General features: G+C 52.5%; 3 protein-coding genes across 7 annotated transcripts in view; all 3 read right to left on the minus strand.

Annotated features, from left to right (window-relative positions):
• Positions 1 to 264: 264 nt before the first annotated feature.
• Positions 265 to 10,083, minus strand: HMOX2 (heme oxygenase 2). Of its 3 annotated transcripts, XM_030484802.1 has the most exons (7): positions 9,973 to 9,983; positions 8,615 to 8,627; positions 4,974 to 5,082; positions 3,429 to 3,546; positions 2,196 to 2,687; positions 1,109 to 1,229; positions 265 to 1,028 (listed from the first exon to the last, which is right to left on the minus strand). In XM_030484802.1, the coding sequence occupies exons 3-7, from the start codon at positions 5,039 to 5,041 to the stop codon at positions 901 to 903; spliced, it is 927 nt and encodes a 308-aa protein (XP_030340662.1). In that variant the 5' UTR covers positions 5,042 to 5,082; positions 8,615 to 8,627; positions 9,973 to 9,983; the 3' UTR covers positions 265 to 900. The 3 variants fall into 3 exon arrangements, with proteins under 3 accessions (XP_030340662.1, XP_030340664.1, XP_030340661.1); XM_030484804.1 differs by lacking the exons at positions 8,615 to 8,627; positions 9,973 to 9,983 and adding an exon at positions 9,988 to 10,083 and having other exon boundaries at positions 265 to 1,025; positions 4,974 to 5,081; XM_030484801.1 differs by lacking the exons at positions 8,615 to 8,627; positions 9,973 to 9,983 and adding an exon at positions 9,988 to 10,075 and having other exon boundaries at positions 4,974 to 5,081.
• Positions 10,084 to 10,594: 511 nt separating this feature from the next.
• Positions 10,595 to 16,615, minus strand: LOC115607475 (zinc finger protein 239-like). Its single transcript, XM_030484800.1, has 3 exons — positions 16,244 to 16,615; positions 11,220 to 11,979; positions 10,595 to 10,967 (listed from the first exon to the last, which is right to left on the minus strand). The coding sequence occupies exons 1-3, from the start codon at positions 16,329 to 16,331 to the stop codon at positions 10,793 to 10,795; spliced, it is 1,023 nt and encodes a 340-aa protein (XP_030340660.1). The 5' UTR covers positions 16,332 to 16,615; the 3' UTR covers positions 10,595 to 10,792.
• Positions 16,616 to 18,715: 2,100 nt separating this feature from the next.
• Positions 18,716 to 22,482, minus strand: part of SLX4 (SLX4 structure-specific endonuclease subunit) — a 31,896-nt gene continuing 28,129 nt past the window's right edge. For 2 of the 3 annotated variants that reach the window (XM_030484798.2, XM_030484799.2), the window contains 3 exons: positions 22,195 to 22,297; positions 21,509 to 21,991; positions 18,749 to 20,888 (listed from right to left, as the gene is read on the minus strand). In XM_030484798.2, the coding sequence (XP_030340658.1) occupies positions 20,555 to 20,888; positions 21,509 to 21,991; positions 22,195 to 22,297 (920 nt within the window). In that variant the 3' untranslated portion in view covers positions 18,749 to 20,554. Of the gene's footprint in view, positions 20,889 to 21,508; positions 21,992 to 22,194; positions 22,298 to 22,482 lie in introns of all 3 variants that reach the window. The other variant, XM_030484797.1, reaches the window with a different exon arrangement.

Genomic DNA, 22,482 nt, shown 5'->3' on the forward strand with positions numbered 1-22,482 from the left:
GGATGGCATGCAAGGGCGGGCACAGTAGTACCAAGCACTGGAAGAAGAGCAGCCCCCAACAGCAGGGGGTCCCCTTTCCCCCAGGAGAAGCAGGAGGGATGGAGCCAGGTGTAAGGGAGTCAGAGATGAGTACAACAGCACAGAAATGGTCCCCGCTCCGCTTCTCCCATTAACCTCCCTGCCCAGCCTTCCGCATCCCCCTCCAGCCCCGCACCTCATGGCAGTCGCTCATTGTCCCAGGGATGTGCTTTGGACTTACCCAGCTACAGCATTGCACCTTTTTATTCCAGTCAAGGCTTCTGAAAAAAACTCCAACCCACCCCCACTGCAGCACAACAGACATCCATCACCCCCATCCCCAACGGTCCTGTCCCCCCATGGACCTTCCTCCCTGAACAGTTAACTGGATCCCTGTGACACAACCAAATATAGGACAGGCATTTGAGCTAATGGCCCACAATCAACACTTCAGTTTCCCTCAGGGTAGGATACCGAGTGCTCTTCACTGAGAAGAGCTGACAAAGGTTGCAGCCCACAGCAGGAAACTCCATCCAGCAGCTGCTCCCAGGAAGGAGATGAAAAGCCAAGTGTGTGAAGCCTTTGCCAGTACAGCACAAGACAGCTCCAGCCTTAAAAGCTGCCCCAGCCTGGGTAGGGCAGCGCTGCAGGGAAATCCTCGCACCCTCACACCACATCAGTCCTGTACACTAGTCAGCTAAGACATTAGAGTGCTTGCATTATTGGTGTGCAAAGAGTCTTTAACAGTCCCACAGGATTCCTGTTTATTTTCTTACTTCCACCATGCAGTCAACTCAACAGCAGTGGCAAGGGAGCGGCTGGAAAAGGGACATGGCGCGTCTCTCCCCTTGCCACGACCAGAGCCACGCGCCGCTGCTCCCATCACATGATGTACCAGGCTGCAGCTCCTGCCACCACCGCGACGCAGGCGGCCAGCATCAGCTGCACCAGGGGCTGCTTTGCCAGGGCCACAGCGCTGTGGTAGGGACAGCTGGGTCCTGCATTACCTGCTGGAACACGGAACACACCGTTAGTGCTGTAGGTCTCACGCCACACGCATGTGGCAGCTCTGTCATCGCCCGCAACCTACCGAGCTTGTCTGCATAGTAAGGGCATTTGCGCAGGTCTCCTTTTCCATCGTGGACTGGAAGGCCTCCATCTTGGGCTGCTTCTGTCAGTGACTTGCCAATCTTGTCCAGTTCATCAAATACCTGCAAGTGGTCACAGCACATACATGAAGTGGGCAGAGGCAGACGGCTTCCACCCAGCCCCCTGGAACGACCTGGAGAACAGGCAGGAGCCTCTCCTGCCTCCCTCCCTAGAGGCAGCACATGCTTCTCACTTCAGAGCGCACTGCAGGCAGTCCTGTGGTGACACCTGGCACGTGCTACAGCTCTGAGAGGGCACAGCCCCTTCAAGAGCATCAGACCCAGGAGCGAGATGGACATGACATGCTCACTGCTTATTGCCCAGCCTGCTGAGGGTGTGAGCACAGGCAACGCACTCCCTGCTACAGACCCTCCCTGGGAGCACTGCTCCTGGTCATGCAGGGGGGTCAGGCAGCCCCTCCAGCTCTGCTGCCAGGGGCTTCCCTAAGGATCCTGACAAAGGAGCCACATTTCTGGCCAGCTTAGACCACAGTGACCTGCTATAGGCACAGATTAAAGCTTCCATCCAGTAGCTAAGACTATATTCATCCCCCTGGGGCAAGTGGCAGCTCAGCCAGGGTTTATGAAAGGCAAATACTATGGGGAGGACAAGAGGCTACAGACATTTCTGTCCACTGGGCAGTGTGTCAGACTTGAGACAGGATATTAATTGTAACCAGTGTGTTTAACAGGCTCAAACTGGGTCTGCCTCAGAGCGAGAGCTCTGCTCTCCCCACTGCTTCAGAGCCAACAGCCCATGGGGAATCTTGCAGTGAAGTCATCTTAATTTTGCCCTAATAAAAGGCTCAGTGGTGATGTTGGAGCATGGGCAGGAATTCCTGCCCAGCACCAGCCACGTCTCTAGAAGCTAGCAGAATTGCTGTTTAAATTAGAACCCCAGCCTCCCAAGAAGGAGGGGCTCTGGTGGTCTCAGACCCAAACCACTGCCTGAGTGAGCAGGCTGACTCAATCAACCTGGACCCAAAAAGAGCAGCACCCACACACACAGGGGCTCAAGGGATTTCATACCTGCATGTTAAATCTGAAGGCTCGGTTGGCCTCTTCCACAATCCTTTCCTTGGTGTTCTTGTCCAAGTCCAGAGCGTTCATCCTCGCCCTGTAGAGCTGCTTGAACTGCTGCGCATTGGAGATGTTGCCAAACACATAGAACTGGATCCCTTCCTCAGTACTGGGCAACTTGAGGGCCCTCTGGGCTACCTTCTTCAGCACTTGGCCACCTGAGAGGTCCCCCATGTAGCGTGTGTAAGCGTGAGCCACTAGCAGCTCTGGCTCATTCTGTCCCACATGATGGATTCTGTCCACATACTGCTGAGTTGCCTCTGAACACTGGATCTTCTCTTTCCAGTCTTCTCCATAGAAATATTTCAGGTCTTTGATCAACGCTTCTTTCCGGTGAAGCTCTAGGGGGAAGTACAGAGGAGCAAAGACCGGGTTGTCCTCGTTGCGATCCATTTCCTCTTCTAGAGCAGAGTACGTGAAGTAGAGTGCCACGGTGGCCAGCTACAGACAAAGCACAGTGTGAGAAGCCACTCACTACATCAGCACACTGCACTTTCTGACCACCCCCCCCCCCCCCCCCCAGATCTGGGGTAAACAAGGAGGAAACCCCCAGGCTTGACACAAAACCAGCCTGGAGAGCTTGTGCGAGGCACAGATCATTTGAAGGATGAGAGGTTCTCTAGCTACATTCATAACAACGATGCCTTCAGAGCATGAGCTAAGGATTAGTCTGGTGTTGCCAGCTCTGTGCTCTGGAGGGCCTCCTGTCACCTTGAGAGCAAGGCACAGGGACAAAAGGTACGACTAGCACCAACAGCCTTGCGCTACAGGAGACTACTGTATATGCCAAGACCTTCAGGATCAGACCCAAAATACCATCTCTTCTTGTACAGAAGAGAGCACAATCCAGCCTGCAGTCTATGGAAAACAGCCTAGTCTTCAGAGGATGGAATAAAGCGCTGCAGCCACACCTGCCCTTAGCAGCCAGCAGACACATGGCCATAAGCCCAGCACTGCCACCTAGTCAAACTTGTGCTGGGCCAGCATGCTCCTCATCCCCCTATCCCAGCCATAGGATACACCAGGCACAAGTCCCAGACAAGGACGCTCCTATAGTTTTGACTATGCCACCTAGAAACTCGCCATACCCCCCCCACAGGGCTGCAGGGCCCTGCCTGAGTCTGCATCAGTCACCGGGCACGTCAAAGAGCTGCTCTGCCCCGGGAGCAGAGCAACACTCACCTTGAAGAGCTCCTCCTTGATCCGTCCTTTCAGGAAGTCTTTGACAAACTGGGTGTTCTCTGCACGGTCATGGGATTCCTTAGTCCCCTCCTTCAGCAGCTCCGAAAGGTCAGTGGGACTGCAGGCAAACAGGGAGAGGTCCTTTCACTCCACTTACACACCAGGAATGAGTTTGTTCCTGCTGTGTTTGGAGGGATCTCCCCACTCCCTGCCATCTCCGGCCCAGTTTGGAAAAGGTACAACTTGGGATTCCTGGAACCAGGCAGAAGCAGGAGGGTAGCAACAACCAGAAGCTCCTTCCACAGACACAGGCACCCATGTGCCAACCGAACTTGCCATTCCAGGAGGGCTGGGCTCACCAGGGGCTCACCCCCAGGATGATGCAGCAATTGCCAAGCATCCTCTGACCCTTGCACCTTTCTTTTGCTTCTCATCCATCAATGAGAAGCATCAATACTTCAAAAGGAGGCCTTGAGCATACGAGGAGCAACTATCAGGGGGGCTAAAGGGCACAGGAGCCTTAGTGGTACCCTTCATGGTGACTCTAGAGAAGGAGAAAGGCTCATGTAAAAGCAGATGCCTACAGAGACAGGACCCTAGCTTCTTTGACTTGGGTATCAACTGCTGGAGAAGAGATGAGAGCTGAATGGCAAAACAGGGCAAGAACACCCTGAAAAAGTGTATTTATCCTGAATTACACTGGTTTTGCAGGTTTCCACAAGTTGCCTAATCAAAAGAATAAATAAAAGCTATGATTTTAGGTTATAGCCACTGCACCTTCCTGGAGTTTGGTACAGAGTTATCAAATGCACTCAAAATTACAAAAAACTGCACTTTGCAGGTTTTCTGGCTAGTTTGCTACAGATAGCTGCAAGAGAGACAGACACTCCAGGCCCACTGAGCAGCTGAACGCTGCAGCCAACAAGCTAGACAAGGCCTGGATGTGCCAGGAGAGCCAGGCAGCCTGAAACTGCCTCAAGCCAAAGAGAAGTCAACCAGCATGGAACATCTAGGTATTCTGGGAAGCACCCTGTTCACTCTTCCCATTTTCCAAGTCTGAAGCCTTGACTTTTAGAGCATGTGTGTGAATTTGTTTTTTAAACTAATCTCCAAGAAAATATTCTTGCCTAGACCAGTGGGTATTCTGCAAAGGCAAGGGAGGCAGCTCACTGGAGCATAGTTCACCTCTAGGGTCATCTTTCAAAACAAGAAGCTGCTATCATATGAATCTGCATAGCAAGCCATGGAAAACTGGCTCACCTTGGCCAGGAAGGCACAAACACAACTGCCAAATGGTCAAAGCATTTCTGAAGTGCGCGTTTTATAGTAGAGACTAAAAAAATTACTGCTGCCAGCTTTAGCCAGCTCCTTCCCATCCCTGCTAGTATGCTTTGATTAAACAGATCTACTGCACATATATATTTGATTTATCAGCTATTGGAGTCCGCCACCCCTTTTCAGATGAGGAGAAAGATCACTCCTTAACCTGGAAGGTCTCCTGCCTTGCTCAGTACTGTCTGTGCCACATTGCAAGACAGGACTCACTTGACATTATCATCTTCTGTTTCCTCATAGCGCAACATTTCTCCTTCTCCCCTCTCTGAGCTCTCCATTGCAGACGGTATAGCTGGTTAGTGCTGGAGATTAGACAACCTGAAAGGCAAAACCAGAGAGGGGTTTTAGAGGGAAGCTGCCTGCATGAAGGGATGGGTATGAAATGCTGAGCCATATAGCAAGCAGCCTCTGAGCTGTTCCACCATGCAGGGTGGGAAGAAACAGCCACTGGCCATTTCCACAGCACACCAGGCACTTTCAGGGAAGCAGTATTGCTTGTTCAGTTAAATTACTTCAGTGAACCTCAACACTAACACCCAGCTCACAAAATATTAACCTCAGAGGAGACCTACAACACAGCAAGCAGGCTGCATTAGATTTCCCACTTGAGGATGGCTCCCTGCTGAAAATGATCAGAGACCTCCCCATTAGCTATCTGCACTGAAATTGTGAGCAAGCTGCTTTCCACCAGGGCTACCAAACATTTCATCCTATGCCAGACTCTGAGCAGAGTAGAAGGAAAGGGAAGCACCTCTCCTTCAGTCAGGAGGAAGAACAAGCTACTTCATTTCCACAGAGCCTCCCCTAGAAGAAAGAAGTGGTGAATTGGGCAGCGAAGCTCTGGAGTCAGGCAGCTCACAGGGAAACAAACACCTTCCCTGCAATGGAGTATATGAAGAGGAACTTCCAAAGCAGGGATAGATTTCACTGCTCTGCCCTTCCTGGGCTGCACTCTGTGTGAAGAGTCAAAACAGCTGCTGCAGATAGCTCCTGCTACTACTTGCACTCTGCTCTCCTGCCTAGCAGGGTTTACGACAAACTCCAGAAGTAACTGGGTTTTCCCTCCTCTTCTGCAAAAGGAAACAATCTCCACGGATGTAGCAGGACACACAAAGACCTACCCAGCAGCAGGAGCCAGACACCTGGCTTATAGTTGAGCCCCGCTGTCAAGCAGAAATCCAGCCTCCTCATTTACAAAATGGACCTGTAGTCAGCTTTGTGCAGAGCAGCACCATCACCTTACAAGCGGCCTTGCCAGATGAGCAAGGAACTAAGCTGCTTGCTGGCTCTTGGAAAGCACTCGCTGTAAGAGAGCGATCCCTCATGCTCTCCCACTTGAGGTCAGCCCCTCAGGGCTAGGAGAAGAGCACGCAGGCAGCTGCGAGTTCACCAAGCTCAGCACAGGGCCAGCACGAGCACATCAGCTGCTGGCTCCCAGCTCACACAAAGCACTCCAGTTATAAATTAACTGCCCTCCGGCTCCTCACCCTGAGTTTCTAAAGCCTTGTTCTACAGCCACTTCCACTGCTCTCCATGTTCCGGCACAGGACTCAGGCAGGAGCGCTGGGAGCTGGGTCTGAGCACCCAGCCCTGGGTGCAGCACTCAGTTTGGAGGGGACATCCCCAGGGTGAAGGTTTCCCCTGTGATCACACAGCCCTCGGGCTCACTGGGACAGAGCCTTCCCCAGGGGGAGGACTGACCAAAATGCAGTACTTTCTGATGCCAGCAAGCCCAGTGCAGTAACAGAAGTCACAGGGGAAGCAGCCCCACATCCCCAGTGCCCTGCACCACAGGACAGGGCACAGCGCAGCCTCCCCAGCTAGAGGATAGAGGAAGGCAGGTTCAAGTGCTCTATTTTCAATTCGATCGCTCACTGGACAGCAAGCACCACACCAGGTCAGCAAATGGGACCTACCTTCACTCGTCACAGCTCCAAACCTCCACTCTGGGGAAGGGAAACCAAAGCAAAGAGGCAGAACCTGCCCGGGCTGAGCCAGGAGCTGGTCACAGGCACAAGGGAACAGCCTGCCTGCCCCACAGCACAGCCTGCCTCCTGCCAGCGCAGCAGCACAAGTCCCGATGGCACCCCGGCTTCCTGCGCAGCTGGCTTTAAGTCAGGCACTCCTCAAGAAATGCAGATTCCAAAATTAAACTAGAGAAACTGGTTCCAATTTATCTTATACTTCCAGACAGGCAGAGTCCCAGAGGTAGGGTGTGCTGCCTCTGCACGCTGCCAGGCCTGCAGCCACCGGTACAGAGGGGCAGGTGAGAGCAGAGCTGCAGAGAGCACTTCAGCACCGCCCAGCCCTTGCAAGAGGCCTGGAGGTTGGTTGACATTACATCCAACCCAAAGGAACCCACCAGATCGAGCCTCAGAAATGACTCGTTAACAGCAGCAATGGCTCATGGCTCCCAATGCCCAGACATACATGGTGTGACTCCAGAGATCATCATTCTACAAGACACATCTGCTAACTCACTTGGCAGAGCCTCTGCACCCACATCTTGCAACACACTCATGTTTAGCAGCACTCATCAGCACTGGGACTTTGCTCTCCATGCCATGGGGCATCTGGTGGAGTCTCAGAAGCCTTTACCCAAACCTGTAACTAGTGTTGTAGAAGCACAACTCAGAGCAGTGAATTACTGTTCCAGTAGCAGTGGTTGCTGCTGGAAGAAGGGGTTAGCAACACAAGAAGTCATTTAAGGACTTTGGTGCATTCTCAGACTTGTATCTCCCACAGCTTTTTTTTGTTAGATGCTCCATCTGACATGATCACCTCTACAGCAATACACAGGACAGTGACAACACCAGTCCCCTCAGCCCAAGGTGAGGACAGTACATACACAGGAAAATATGCAAGCTGAGATTTTCCCCAGTACCATCTCTCATATAGACACCTCCCTGATGAGCCATGAATTCAGGAGACAAGTCAGCACAAATCAAACCTCTGTCCTTTTCAGTACTAGGATATCACATGAGAACTGGGAGGAAGGTAAGCCAGAATCACTGCACCTCTTACCATTACACATCACTTTTTTTCAGAACCTGGTAGCTGAAAGCCCACAACATGGTCACTGGTTAGGGCCCTCATGTCTTGGGGTTCTGCTCCCCTGGAAGAGGCAGTGTCCTACTCACTAAGCAGGTGGCTTGAGCAGCTGCCCACTTCCACTGCAGAGGCTGGAATGTCATTTCATTTGCTTCGTGAGCTCTGCTCATCAAGACCTGGCTGATGTTCAGGGTAAACACATACCTTCCCAGTGCCCTAACAGCAGCCTCCTGGGAGGAATCCAACAGCTACAAGAGGCAGGATAGCGGGGCTGGAAAGTGGAGACAAGGCTTGGTACAGAACACCTCAGCACTCCAAACATTTCTTTCCCAATAACAGTGTTCCTCTAAAAAAACAACCCTATCTCATCTAGCCAGCACTTAGTTTGCCCCAGACACATTTCCACAGCAAGCTTCACACTCAAGATGCACAGCCATTCTCCTCAGGGTAGGAAGCCACTTAATCCCAATAATCCTGTGCCTTTTGAAGGAAGTAGACACTGCTGTTGCAGGGAAGCAGGACTGAAGCCCTGGCTTTGTGTTGGCACCCTTGGGAAAAGCTCAGTAATTCACAAACACCCAGGTGGTACAGAGTTCAAGTTTGCTGTTCAACTAGCTTGTAAATTCAAGCTATTTCCCCACATGCAGAGCTTGGGTCCTTGCTTTGACAAGCAGCAGCAGAACATGGCTGGACCTACCCAAGCATCGCTGCAGCGGAGACAAACCCCAGAAGTCCAGGCCTAGCAGCTTGAAGAGCCATCACAAAGGTAACCTGGCACTCACATCAGAGGAGCTTCACACCTCCTCCTCCTCCCTCTGGGGAGGTATTTGGCACTGGCTGCTGCTGGAAATGGAGCCTCACAGAATAATTTATTACACTGCCTGATCCCAGGTAGGTTTAAGACTTCACCTGAACACAGCCTACATCTAGGAAATGATTCAAGTCTAAGGCACTTCTCGAGGTGCCCACACAAATGTCCCCCCAAGCCACAGTCCAGCACCTCAACAAAGCAACCAAGGAGGGAAACTCCTGGTGAGTTGACAGCTTTTGCCCAGTTCTGCACTTCAGTGGTCAGCCCTTGTGCCAGGCAGTGCATCAGCAATCTGTTTTCTCATACTGGCTAGGAGAATAGCACAAAGGGCACATCAGTCAATCAGGTTTAGACCTGGGGAGGGTAGGAATGCAATGTGACAGGCACACATGAACTTATCAAAGAGCCTTTGCTCTGGGGAGAGCCAGTACTTGCCCTGCCCGTCCCAGCACGTAGTCAGCTGTGCCTGGGACACCCCAAGCAGGGCCAGTGACAGCCACTTATAGCTGATGTATGTAAAGCAGTGCTGTGCTGGGCACTATGGGGCTTGAATAAGACATCTGTTTCACCCAACAAAGGAAAAGCTGGGATAGCAAGAGGCCTCACAGGCCTTCGTCCTTCAAGCTCTTTACTGAGCTCAGCAGGATCAAGAATCATAGCATGGTTTGGGTTGGAAGGGACCTTAAAGCTCATCCAGTTCCAGCCCCCTACCATGGGCAGAGACACCTTCCACTAGTCCAGGTTGCTCCAAGCCCCGTCCAACCTGGTCCTGAACACTGCCAGGGACAGGAAAGAGCCAAGTGCCCTCAGGCCACCAGCAGAAGCCGGCGCAGCTCCCGTCCCGAACGCTCAGACATCCTCCTGGAGGAGCTGTGCGCAGGAACCACTGCAGGGTATGAGGCAGCCGCTCTGGCACGCTCCCTCGGCTGCTGCGCGGACGCTCGCCCGCGGGAGCCAAAGGAAGAGATGCGGGAGGCCCGACAAGCTCTGGCCCGGAACAGCCGCACACAGCCCCGCTGCTCCCGAGCACACGGCTGGCAGACGGGAGCACCGGACCCGGCACAGCTTGAGGCCCAGGGCAGAGCCACGGGCCGGGCGCCGCTCCCGGGACCGGCCGCGCAGGCCCCTCGGGGCAGAGGCATACCGGCGCGGCCCTGACACGGCCTAGACGGGGTTCCCGACCGAGCGCCTCCCGCTGCCGGTACCGGGCCTGCGTGTCCCCGGGAGCGGGGAGGGGCGGCGGGCCCGGGCAGGCGGAGCGGAGCCCCGCGGGAGGTGAGGGAGGCCCGTGGGTAACCCCGAGAGGCTCCGTCCGGTGCCGGCCCCGCCGTGTTGCCATGGAGACACGCCGCGCCCACTCACCCTGCTCCGCCGCCGCCCGCCCTCTGCCCCGCGGCGTGAGACAAAGGCCCGGCCCGGCCGCTCCGAATTTATCACCGAGGGTGGGGACTGCGCGGCCAATCAGGAGGCGCCCGCGGCACGCGCCCGCGCCTCCGATTGGCGGAGGCGGTGGGGACGCCACACAGCGGCTCGAAGTCCCCGCCCCCCGCCTCGCCTCGCCGCCGGCCAACGGCGACCTCCGAGCGAGGCCCCGCCCCGCGAGCGGCCGGCGCGAGGGGCTGCGCAGGCGCAGTTGGGGAAGGAAACGCGGCGGCGGCGTCCAACGGGCGTTTATTGCGCGGGGCGAGACCGAGCGGTGGCGGCGGCGGGAGCGGATTGCGGGGTCCCCCAGCCCCTGCCCCAGCCCCGCCGGGGCAGCGACACCCGCCGCGGGGCACACCCGAGCGCGTCCAGGCGGGGCTTGGGTGTCCCCAGAGAGGGAGACCTCACATCCCCCCTGCGCAGCCTGTCCCAGGGCTCTGTCACCCGCAACGTAAAGTTCTTCCTCATGCGGAGGTGAAGCCTCTCGTGTTTTAGTTTATGGCCACTGCTCCTCGTCCTGTGGCTGGGCACCACTGAAAAGAGTCTGGCACCGTCTTCCTGGCACCTGCCCCAAACCTCCAAATCAGCTCCTGGCACCGGCTCTCCCCTTCTTCGTCTCTTAGGGCTCATTCTCCTGTGAAGAAACTTCTTTTACCCTCCACAAGCAGGGTGGTCGATGAGAGGGGGAGACGCTGGGCTTTGCTCTTGGGGTATGAGACCTCCCTGCTCCCCACACTCACCCCACCTAGGGCTCCCCACCCCTGTGGATCTGCTGGTGCCGGAGGAGCGCCGAGCTCACGGTGAAGCCCTTCCCGCAGTCAGCACAGGCGTAGGGACGCTCCCCGGTGTGGATGCGCCGGTGCTGGATGAGGTGGGCGCTCTGCCGAAAGCTGTCCCCGCAGTCGGCGCAGGCGTAGGGCCTCTCCCCGGTGTGGACCCGGTGGTGCCGGAGCAGGGCTGACCTCCAGAGGAAGCTCTTCCCGCACTCAGTGCACTCAAAGGGGCGCTCCCCAGTGTGGAAGCGGCGGTGCTGGATGAGGTGGGAGCTCACAGTGAAGCTCTTGCCACACTCGGTGCACCCGTAGGGGCGCTCACCCATGTGGAACCGCCGGTGCTGGATGAGGGCTGAACTCACAGTGAAGCTCTTCCCGCACTCCGAGCACTCGTACGGCTTCTCCCCAGTGTGGACCCGCTGGTGCTTCATGAGCTCGGAGCTCTGGCTGAAACTCTTCCCACACTCCGCACACTCATAGGGTTTCTCCCCAGTGTGTACCCGTTGGTGTCGTGTCAGGGCTGAGCTCACGCTGAAGCTCTTCCCGCAGCTCCTGCACTCATAGGGTTTCTCCCCGGTGTGTACCCGCTGGTGCTGGACGAGCTGTGAGTTCCCGGAGAAGCTCTTCCCGCACTCGGCACACTTGTAGGGCTTCTCCCCGGTGTGGGTTACCTGGTGCCGGATCAGCTTTGAGCTCATGCTGAAGCTCTTCCCGCACTCGGAGCACTCGTAGGGCCGCTCCCCTGTGTGGATCCTCTCGTGCTGGATGAGATGCGACCGCTGTCGGAAACTCTCCCCACACTCGGTGCAGGTGAAGGGTTTCTCTCCAGTGTGGATTCTCCGGTGCTGGATGAGGTTGGAGCTCACCCGGAAGCTCTTCCCGCAGTCCCCACATATTGTCAGTCTCCCCACGGAAGGGTTTCTCTGCTGGATAACATCTGGCAGCCTCCTGAAGCTTTTTCCACACAGTGTCACTCGGCTTTGCCTCTTCCCCAGAGGTCTCTGAATCCTTTCTGACCTGCGTGGGAGAACGGAGTCCTGTGCAGGACCCTGGGAACTGATCTCCTTGGAGAGTCCTGAGCATAAACCCTTGGGCTCCACTGGCCCAGGGATGTCTTGGTGGGCACTGTCCTCATTCTTGCTCATAATCCCATCTTCAGCTGCAATAAAATGAGAAGCCAGAGGAGTCACAGGCAGGACTGGAAACTTTGGACAGGGGAAATCACAAGGGGCCAAATTCTAAAAATTCAGCAGATGGACTTTAGGTATAAAACATTCTGCTATTTCCCTCCAAACTACACAGTGGATTTTTCAGTGTTCACAGGAACAAATGCTGTACATTGCCCTGCGTGCTTTGCCATAACCTGAATCTACTGAAATTACTGGCCTATTAGAGGCAAAAGTTTACTGCTTGAATGGGAAAGCTGGCTGCTCTTCCAGGATATTGTATCTGAAAATCATAGAACCATAGGAAGGCTTGGGTTGGAAAGGACCTTACAGATCATCTAGTTCCCTGCCATAGGCCAGGACACCTTCCACTAGAGCAGGTTGCTCCAAGACCCGTCCAACCTGGCCTTGAACACTGCCAGGGATGGGGCAGCCACAGCTTCTCTGGGCACCCTGTGCCAGCGCCTCAGCACCCTCACAGGGAAGAACTTCTTCCCAATACCTAACCTAAATCTCCCCTCTGTCAGTTTAAAGCCATTCCCCCTTGTCCTGCCCCTACTTGCTCTTGTCAAAAGCCCCTCTCCAGATTTCTTGCCCCTTTAGGCACTGGAGCTGCTCTAAGGTTTCCCAGAGCCTTCTCTTCTCCAGGCTGAACAGGCCCAGCTCTCTCAGCCTGTCTGCATAAGATGTTACTAAAAATTGAACGGGGACTCATACGAAGGCCATAAAGAACTGCCTTGTTCAGCAGAACATTACTTGGGTTGCAGCAGATGCAACCTCCCTGCTCTTGTGCTTCTGGTATTGCAGAGAAAGAGAAGATGCACAAGGCATGAGACACAGAGACCACTCAGAGCCTGGCTTATGCCAATCTTAGAGCAGAAGAAAGGTAACTTTATGCTTCCATTGGTGCAGAACAAATCCATTGTGCAAGGCGGTGGGTGAACTGAAGATCCTCCATGGCTGGTTCCAGATTATGCACTGAGGAAATCCAATAAATGTGGAAGATGAAACTAGTGCAATTCAATGGAATTAACGCCAGCTGAACAGTTATGAATGGCTCCTGGAACACAGGCAATGAGCAAATCCCTGCTCTCTTATGCATGTAAAGTCTTGCAGAAGCATCACTGGTATGAATGTACACTGCAGACCCAAGGTTACCTGAAAGCCTGTTCAAGACAAGGGGCTTGTGCAGATTTCTGGGATATTTACAGAGAGCAGCAACTCCTTCCAGCCCACCACTCTGATGTGGTTTGATGAGCACGTAGCAGGTTCGAAAGCATGTGCCCCCAACAATGCTGTGGCTTTTGCTGCCCACAGGGAAACGTAGCTCTTCGCAGACTGAGTGAGCAAGACAGGACCTGTGCTACATGCACACAGAGCACATCTCGTGCTTAAAGATTCAACAGCTATCTCATGGTTCTCTGAAAACTCTTGTGAAATAAATGGGTAACATATTGGTCACATGGGATTGATGTACAAACCACAGGCACCTCCTGTGGTCTGGCAGAGCTGTGATAAGGAAGTGCATGCCATGGAAGAGGTGAGTTGCTACTGAACCATAAGTATGCAATGAAGGAAAGAGAGTCTGGAATTTCAACCCCAGACTGATATATGTACATATTTCATCTTCCTCTTTCTAGTAAGCATAAGAAAACATCACAAAATGATTTCACAGCGAACTCCTAAGATACCTTCTGTGGCAGTTTGGTGTGGTGGGGATGCCACTTCTTCCCTCACATAGTTTTCATTAAAACCATCCCTTGAGAGGAGCAGAAACTGCAAGTTTGGTATTTACCATGAAGGCATTTCCATTTGTCTGCAGCTACTCCAGCCAGGCCTGGAGGAAAAGAGAAAGGTGGTATCCAAAGACAGGATGGAAGGAAGGTGTTTCTGGCAGGCCAGCATGAAGCTCTTGACCCATTCGTCAGACTTACTGAGTAGGCAGTGGAGCTAGCAAAGTTGTTCTGTTGCCATTGTGCCCAAAGAGATGTCCTTCCCTTATGCTAACTTTGGCACTTATGCAGAATTTTGGTTCTTTACATAGAACTTGAAAAAGCCTTCAGAGGTACATGAGAATTAAGTTTTCTATGGTGTTCTATACTTTTTGGGGGAAGGTCAGGAGTGTCAAGCTTCTTTTTACAATTATTGTAATGGCTTCAGCTCTTAACTTCTACAACCATTACTGTTACTTCTGAGCTACTAGGTACCTTCACTGGCATCTAGGACAAGCTGTCTCTAAAGGGTTTGATCAAAATCATGACAGGAACTCACTGGAAGTATTTAAAGTGGAAGGAGAGCAAGTTCACAATGATGAGGAATTAATACTAGAAGCATAAGGCTGAACTAGGAAAAATGAATAAGCAAGAGAGACAGGAAGAATGTGGTTCTTCCTCAGCCCATGCCAATTTGGGTTGATGGTTATGACCTCTGATATGCCCAGGACCGCCAGTGCTATAGTGCTGACAAGGCAAGCTCCAGGTAAGCAGAGCAAGCTGCTGGACTCCTGACTGCGGTACCTCACTGGCGGGACTGGAGGTGGCTGATGTGATGCCACAGAAAGGGCTGGAGGGGAGAGCTGGGGCCCAACATTCCAAGCAAACAAACAGAAATCTGAGTAAAAGAATTAATGGGCAGACGGCCAAAGAGGGCAGGCTGGAGAGGAGCTGGCACGGCCTTTGGAAAGAGATGTCTCACTTCACAAACCACTTGGAGTTCTTCAGAGATGTCCCCAGTTTTAGCAAAAGGGACATCTGGATTTCAGAGGCATTCCCAAAAGACATTCATCCTTCACCAAAACTGGTAAAGAAACTAAGCTGCTGTGGGATGAATGACCCTCACAAGGTGGTAAGGGAGGGAAAAGGGAGATGGAAACATTTGCTGATGATTTTGTGTTCCTCAGGGTTAAAGACATAAAGGCTGACTACAAACTGTGGCAGAGCCTTATGATACTGACGAACCAGGTGACAAGAGACATTCACTGCAGGTAAACAAAGAAGTTCAGAGGGGAACAGCCTCTATGCCTTGCACTTACACCAGGATGGGCCTAGGATGTTCTTGGAATCATTCAGGAATAGCACCTTGGAGTCTGAGCAGATGGATGTAAACTGCAGCTCCAAGGCAGACAAAACAGCTAGTCAAGTGTCAATGATTGCTGGGGGGTGGCTGGGGGGTGGGAAATAGGGAAGAAGGAATGCAATTCTGCCTTGCTGCTCAAACCCCACATTCTGACTGTGTGCAAGGGGGAGGAGGGATCCCTCATGTCAGAGAAACTCTAACAGAGCTGAGGAAGGTAGAGGCATGACAGGAATGATCAAAGGCACAGAATAGCTTTTGTATAGGAGATGAGTCAACTGCCCATTTTGCTGGGAAAAGGTACAGCTGATAGGGGATATCACAGAGGACTATACAAGCACAGGTGGCCTGTGGGGTGGTTTGGGATCTATCCTGCACCATCTGTTCTAAATTAAGAACTACTGGCAGCAGTAAAAGGCACTTTCAAAGCAGACCAAAGGAGGCAGCAACTCATAAAACACCTAAGCAAGCTGTGGAATGCCTTGTTGCAAACTGTCATGGATGCTACAATTTACACAGCTTCAGAAGGCAAGAAAATACAGAGATCTTGAGACATTATGTGTCTAGTTCAGGAGTTTCTGAAGCCACAGATTTCTCAGGCCTGGGGAAGGATATGGAGACACACCACCGCTCGTCTGCCCTTCTGTGGGTCTTGATGCTCGAAGGTTGGGCAGCCTGCTGTATGAGGAAAGGCTGAGAGCGCTGGGTTTGTTCTGCCTAGAGAAAAGAAGGCTCAGGGGAGACCTGATCACCATCGTCCAGTATTTGAAGGGTGGCTACAAAGGCGTCACAAGGAAAAGTCAAAGGGTGATGGGCACTAAGTTACTTCTGAGGAGATTCCAGTTGGACATGAGAAGAATTTTTCACAATGAGAGCAACCAGCCATTGGAATAATCTCCCCAGGGAAGTGGTGCACTCCCCAGTGTTGGACACTTTAAAGATTCAGCTGGACAGGGCACTGGGACATCTCGTCTAGGTCATGCTTTGTCTAGAAAGGTTGGACTGGATGACCCTTGAGATCCCTCCCAACCTGGTGTTCTGTGACGCTGATATCACTGTCAGAGGCAGCAGGTGAAGCTGGACGGACCCTGCTCCAACCCAGCACCGCCGCCCCTGTGCATTCCGTGGGCGCTGGGGCTCCTGGAGCATGTTTCTCATGACGGGTTCACACTGATGGCCCCTTACCTGAGGTGCCGCTCTGAGCAGTCTTCCCTCCGCAGGCGCGGAGACGGGACAACCACAGTTCCTCCTTCTGATCCATGTGGGAGATCATCTCCGGCTCCGCTCCGGGGGAAGAAACGGGGCGGGTCAGGCGAGCTGGGCTTTCACCGGCCGCTACCAGCAGCGCGGCTCGGGACTAGCGGCTCCGCGCCGAGCAGGGACCCCGGCTCCAGGGGGCGTGCGGCGGGGGGCACCGGGCTCCGCAGCACCCTACGGCCAGGGGAGGCTCCTGCGGGCGCGGGGGGCGGGCTCCCCACCGGGACCCCGTGACAGGCCCCGGTCCCTGCGGCGGAGCCCGGTGCACCGAGGGGCGCTGTCATGTGACGGCGGCGACCAATGGCGGGCGGTGCCTTCGCCTCCGAGGTCGGCCGAAGATGGCGGCGCCGGGGTGGCGGTGGCGGTAGCCCCGTCCTGTGGCCCCGTCCCGCGGCTGTGCTCTGCGCGCCCGGCGGGTACCGAGGGCAGCGGCCCCCGCGGGTGGGCAACCTGCTGCCGGAGCCGCTGAAGCTCTGTCCGCGCTCCCGGGCGGGGTGTCCGGTGCGGTATGAGGCGCCAGACCTGCCGGAGCGTGTCCCCGCAGGCGGAGGGTCTCTCCCGGGGTACCGGTGGAAGGGCTCATCCCTGCCAGGCCAGCAGCAAATGCCCACCTCGAGGGCAATGCGGACCCTTCGTGGCAGAAGGTCGATGAACAAGGCACGGCAGCAGCCAGAGCTTTCTAAGGAGAAGAAGGTATCCAGAGGACACAAAGCAGAGCTCTGGAGGTTTGTAGCTGGGCTGCGTGCCCTTCCAAGAGACGGGGACCCCGCCGGAGCACTGCAGGCTGCTGGAGCCTCCCAGGTCCCAAGAGCAGGGACATGGCCTTTGGTGCTGGGAAAGGCTGAGCTTAGGCACGAACTTAAAGCCTCAGCAATCACTTAAATCCATAGCGAGAGCTCATTCCTGAGCACGCTAAGCTTACAAGACTGGGCATTAGGGCAGCTGGAGAGGCAATGAACCTGGGCAGAGAAACATTGCAGGTACCTCTGAACCCCGGTTCTGGGGGACAGTGACTCAAATGTGTTACTGCTCAAGGCTGCATCACCTCTCCCATGTGCTTCGTGTTTCATTAAACAAGCAGCAGCATACATGCAATGCCTCTGAAAATAATTTTATGGTGGAACGATATGAAAACCAAACAAGTACATTTGAAAGGCACTTCCAGAACAGCTCCAGTCCCCTTGAAGCAGTGCAGGAAGGATTGCTCTTGGATTTATCCCTTTGATATCTAAAAACTGGCAGGGAATACGTTCTGGAATACGTGTACACACGGAACTGTGCCTGTGCAAGAAAACAGCTCTCTTCTCACATGCAAGATGTGAGAACGTATGTAAACATCTGCAGCACAGCTTTTCAGAATAAACCTACAGAGGCTGTTTTTTCAGGCAGGAAACATGACAGTACACAAATCAACGTGGTGGTAGCTGCAGAGGATGACCCATAGTCCCGCTGATCATTTCACTGTCACAGTGAATTTATAAGCGGTGTGTTCTGAAGCTCGCTCAGGGCTCACATGGTGTATATTGGCATGACAGAAGCTTTGTGCAGTGCCAGTGACATACCTGCTCCTTTCTTTACCTTAAAAAGCAACCAATACCTTAGTTGAAAAGTTGGTTTTGTTTTGCTTTTTCTGCAACCTCGGAAGTGTTAAACAGAAGTATCAAAATATTTTTGATAGCTGTTACTACAAACTGGCAATAAAAATGATAGCAATGTATTTTCCAAGACAAACGAGCCTGCATTACGAAGGCAAGAAAACACATAAATATACACAAACAGAACTGGCTGGCAACACATCATCACTGGCAGATGGCAACACCGGTGCTAGCTTGGGGAGGCTGGCTTTGCTTACGGGTTAATGAAGCAGGGAATGTAATGATTTCCGTCAGGGAAGTTGCAGTGCATGTCAGGTACCTCCTTGTGGTCTTGAAGGCCTTAAAAGATTTTTAATCCTTTTCTCATCATCTGGGGAAAGTTTTAGAATTACAAGAGACAGCAGCAGCAACAAGGAAGCATCAAGCCAAGCGCCCACAAAGCAGTTACCTCCAAACCTCGACAGCACAGATGTGGTATTTAAAATCATCTTTCTGCATTAGGCAGAGGCTGCCCAGTTGCAAGGTTTAAGGATGACAAAGACAGGAGGATGGAGACACTTTCAGTGACTAAAATTCACATTTTTTTCATAACGTGCTAAACAGTTCTTTATGACGCAGTGTTACTTAGATGATTGTAATTTATATCCACTGAATTGTGACACCACATTCATTGAAGATGTAATAATCGATTACAAAATCTTTGATTGTAAATGCAAGTCTTACCTAAAAAGAGAACAAAAAAGCTGGGAAGGGATCTTATTTATTTTCCCATATTAAGACTGGTGAGCAGGACTGAAGTTTTTCCCATGTATGAAGTGTGAGAGAGAAACACACGGTACGCTGAGGGAAACAACATTTACTAGAATGCCACTTCAGGCCAGCCTTGTCCTTTTCACTTAAAGTCAGCTCTTGCACAAGAAGGTGGGAGAGGAAAAGTGATGTGACAGCCAGGGAAGGAAACTATCCCAGATTCCTGAAAATTCACGTGTGACAGAAGGCTTTGCTAGGAGGTCCCCCCCCACTGTACCTGCCATGGACACCTGACAGAGAAGAAGTTCATCAGTGGCCACCCATTTCCTCTCTACCAGGAGCCCTCCCTCCGAGGCCAGACCAGACCCTTCCCACAGCCCATCCTCCTGGCAGACACCCCTCCTTTTCCCCAGGTCTCCCCTACCTTGGGGCTGCACAGCCCACATGAACTGGGCTCTCCCCCGGCTGATCTCTCCCACCTCTCCTTCCTGCAGGGTGCCCATGTCAACTCCTCTTCCTCCAGTTCTCTGCCTGGGGTTTCAGTCAGTACAGGCACAGACTCTACTGCTCTCCACTAGACCCAATGTTGCTGCTTCGAATGCACCCCCGACCTGTCATAAGACATTACTTATAATTTATCATTAGTACCTTACAAATTTTTTATTGTATGTCATATAAATCAAATAAACCCAAAGATATATGGTATAAAAAATAAAAATATTTACATGTTCCAAATATATAAATACTTTTAGAAATACAGCTTCTTATTTTGAAATGTTGAGTTCATTTTGTTCAGTGAGACTCTGCAGACTCAGAACTGCCAGAACAACAAAAGTCAGAAGATGTTGTGAAAATAAATACATAAAAGATGACAGTTTAGGGTCCAAGACATCACCAAGAGTCCCAGACAGTTTACAACCTAAGATCAGTCCACTCTGGAAACGACACTGATCAAAGAAGTGGGTTTAGATCAGGGTGTAAGAAGTGCTGAAGCGATCCAGCGGCCACTATAATACTGTCTTAAAAACATTTCTGTGGAGGACAGAGCTAGGCTGACAAGGTAAATGGCACTCAGAAATGAAGCAGATGGTATCTTTAACATGGATCCAGCATGCAAGTGAACACACATGACCGAATGTTCAACTCTAAGGGACTTTCACATGACATCTGGTGTCTGAGGGTGCTTTTGGGAGCCATCACAGAGACTAGAAAAACATCTCCACTGTTCTGCATCCATTTAAGAAACACAGATTTAGGAATTTTACCAGAGATTGCAAATTGAACCAAGGACGGAAGGAAGGCATTGTATTCCCACAATGCTCCCTGCCTTAACAATCAGCAGGACAAATCGCATGCTGGTGAAGATGGAAGTCATGGGGGTGTAACCACTCAGTGCTTTACACAGGTGAAAGGGGACCAGTTTCTTGCAAGTGGGTTATTCTACTCTGTACTGGAACTTGAAAGGTGAAGAGTTTCACAGCCCAACGCCAGGGAAAAGGTCCTGGCAGGTGCCACTGTGTGAAGCACTTGCCTCTAGAAGCACCAACATGAAGAAAAGTTTGGGACGTAAATCCTATTAGAAAAGTGGAGAGAAAAGAAAAGGCACAGGAGGAAAAATCGGGGCGGGAGGTGGTGGGGGGAGAGGCTCCCGACGAGCTGTGTGCTGAAGGCAGGACAGCGGCTGGGGGAGTTTGTGCAGTTGGGAGCAGAGGGTTGGGACAGGGAGCTCCGTTCGGCTCCACTCCGCAGCATGTCATCCGAGAGCAGGCCACGAGGAGGAGCAGCGCACCCGCCGATCACAGCACGGCCGCCAGCTCCAGCCGGGAGCAGCGGTTCCGGCTCGTCGGGAAGGCCTCCACGCAGAAGATTTTCAGGATGGAGGAGTGGGCTTCATTCAGTATCGTCTCCTCCGTCTTTTTTTACCCTTTTTCTTTTCCTTCTCTTTCCGGGCTCCAGCCGTGGTAAATGTGATACAGTGAGCATCTAAAAAGTCCAGCAGCTTTGCCTTGGAAATTTTAATGCCGTTCTGTTTGAGCTCTGTGTGCAGATCAGCCAGCTCAATTGGCTCATAAAAGAGAATCCTGTTGTACAGGGCTGTGTTTGAGCGGATATAGCACCTTACTGCCTCCATCTTTTCTTCTTCCCAAGCTGCTGCCTGAGATGCTGGAAACTCCTCTTCCTCCTCCTCAGACTGAAAAGCACAGGCTTCAAATCCATTCATGAAAGAACTAAAAGCAAGATCAAACAGACCAGAAACCAAAGAAAGAATGCCATCAAGGACAGGACCAGAGCTCCCCAAATCCCTGGTGGCCAACCCCTGTGACTACCCTCTATAGTATCACAGACTCTCCAATGCCAGCACCCACAAGATGAGTGAAGCAGAACGTGGCACATGCTCTGCAGACTGACCCATCCCAGCCACAACAGCGTTGGTCCTGCTCACCCAGCCCCAGAGCCATCTGGCATTCCTTGCTCCACATCCATAGCACCTACTGCTGCCATACTGCAGCAGCCTCTCGAGTAGTGCTGTGCCATCCTCTCCCTGTGCTCTAGCTGCAGGTTTTCAGTCAACATTGACGGCTCCTTGTCACTCTAACCTGTGGAGACCAGGCATGCCAGATTTGGGCCTTGCCCACGTGCAGCCACAAGCACTTTTGTGTTCCGAGGACTAGGAATTAGACTAAAAACCCCATTTCTTTTGTAGGACTGTGTTGACCTTCAAATAACACACCTGGGGAGGTGGCTGGGCCACTGTAGGCCACACAGACACTCACCTCTGTTTGCCACATTCCTAGTTCATCTCCCTCATGCACCACTGACTGTTTTGTTTGGTGTTTTGCTGCCTTACCTCTGTGAACCAAAGGAGATGTCACTTCCATCCAATGAAGAAACTGTGGACTCCTGAGATGCTGATAACATTGGTTCCTCACCATCAGCTGCCAGAGACCATCTCTCTGGAGATACAGATGGCCTTTTCTGCTCTTCAGCTCCTTCTGGGTGATGGGTCATTTTAGTCCCCTCCTTGGGTGCTGCACAGCCCGTTTCATGGGATCCAACAAGGTCATCATCAGCCCCCTGCACTGGGAGCACTGAAGAAGCTGTAGCAACCTGCTTCCTTTTGCCCACAGCCCTTGAGGCACTGGCACGTTTTCCACCTCCCGCCCGGTCTGCCTTTGGCTGCCTAGAATGTTTGGCTGGGGACTTCTGCAGGGGAGGCTGGGAAGATGGGATTTCATCCTCAAAGTCAGAGTCCACGTCCTGGTGAGTATACTGGAATATCTCCTTCAGCTTCAACACCATCTGGCGTTTTGGGAGAGCGCGAACTCCAAATCTGAAAGAGAAAGGTAGGAGCTTAGGTTAAGATAAAGCTCACCTCCCACTGTCACAGCTCAGGCTGGGAGATCCAGTGGTCATCTGGCAAAGTATGACTGTGACCTCAAAAAATGCTGCCTGGAGCTTCCCCAGGTTTCAGTTCCACTTTCTTTCACACTATTTGCCAGCGAGTTTCTGCTCACAAAGAGAGGTAATGCTTACCTGCTCAACTCCTTCTTCAGCTGGGGGGTCTCCATCATGGAGTAAGCTGGCATTGGTGTCACTGGAGTGCTGGGAGACTTGTCGTTCTCCTGACAGGAAGGTTCTGCAGCAGAATGAAATTAACATGATCAGAATTAGCACAGAAAGGACTTAAAATGGCTGGTGTCTTCCCTTTTAATGGCAGGTATCCTAGTATCATATAATAAGCATTTAAGTAGCACTACTTTCCTACAAGGTGTTTTAATTATTACTCAGCTTCATATTGTACAGAACAGCCAACACTTCTTA

This window comes from Strigops habroptila, chromosome 4, assembly GCF_004027225.2.
Source record: "Strigops habroptila isolate Jane chromosome 4, bStrHab1.2.pri, whole genome shotgun sequence".
Taxonomy (NCBI): domain Eukaryota; kingdom Metazoa; phylum Chordata; class Aves; order Psittaciformes; family Psittacidae; genus Strigops; species Strigops habroptila.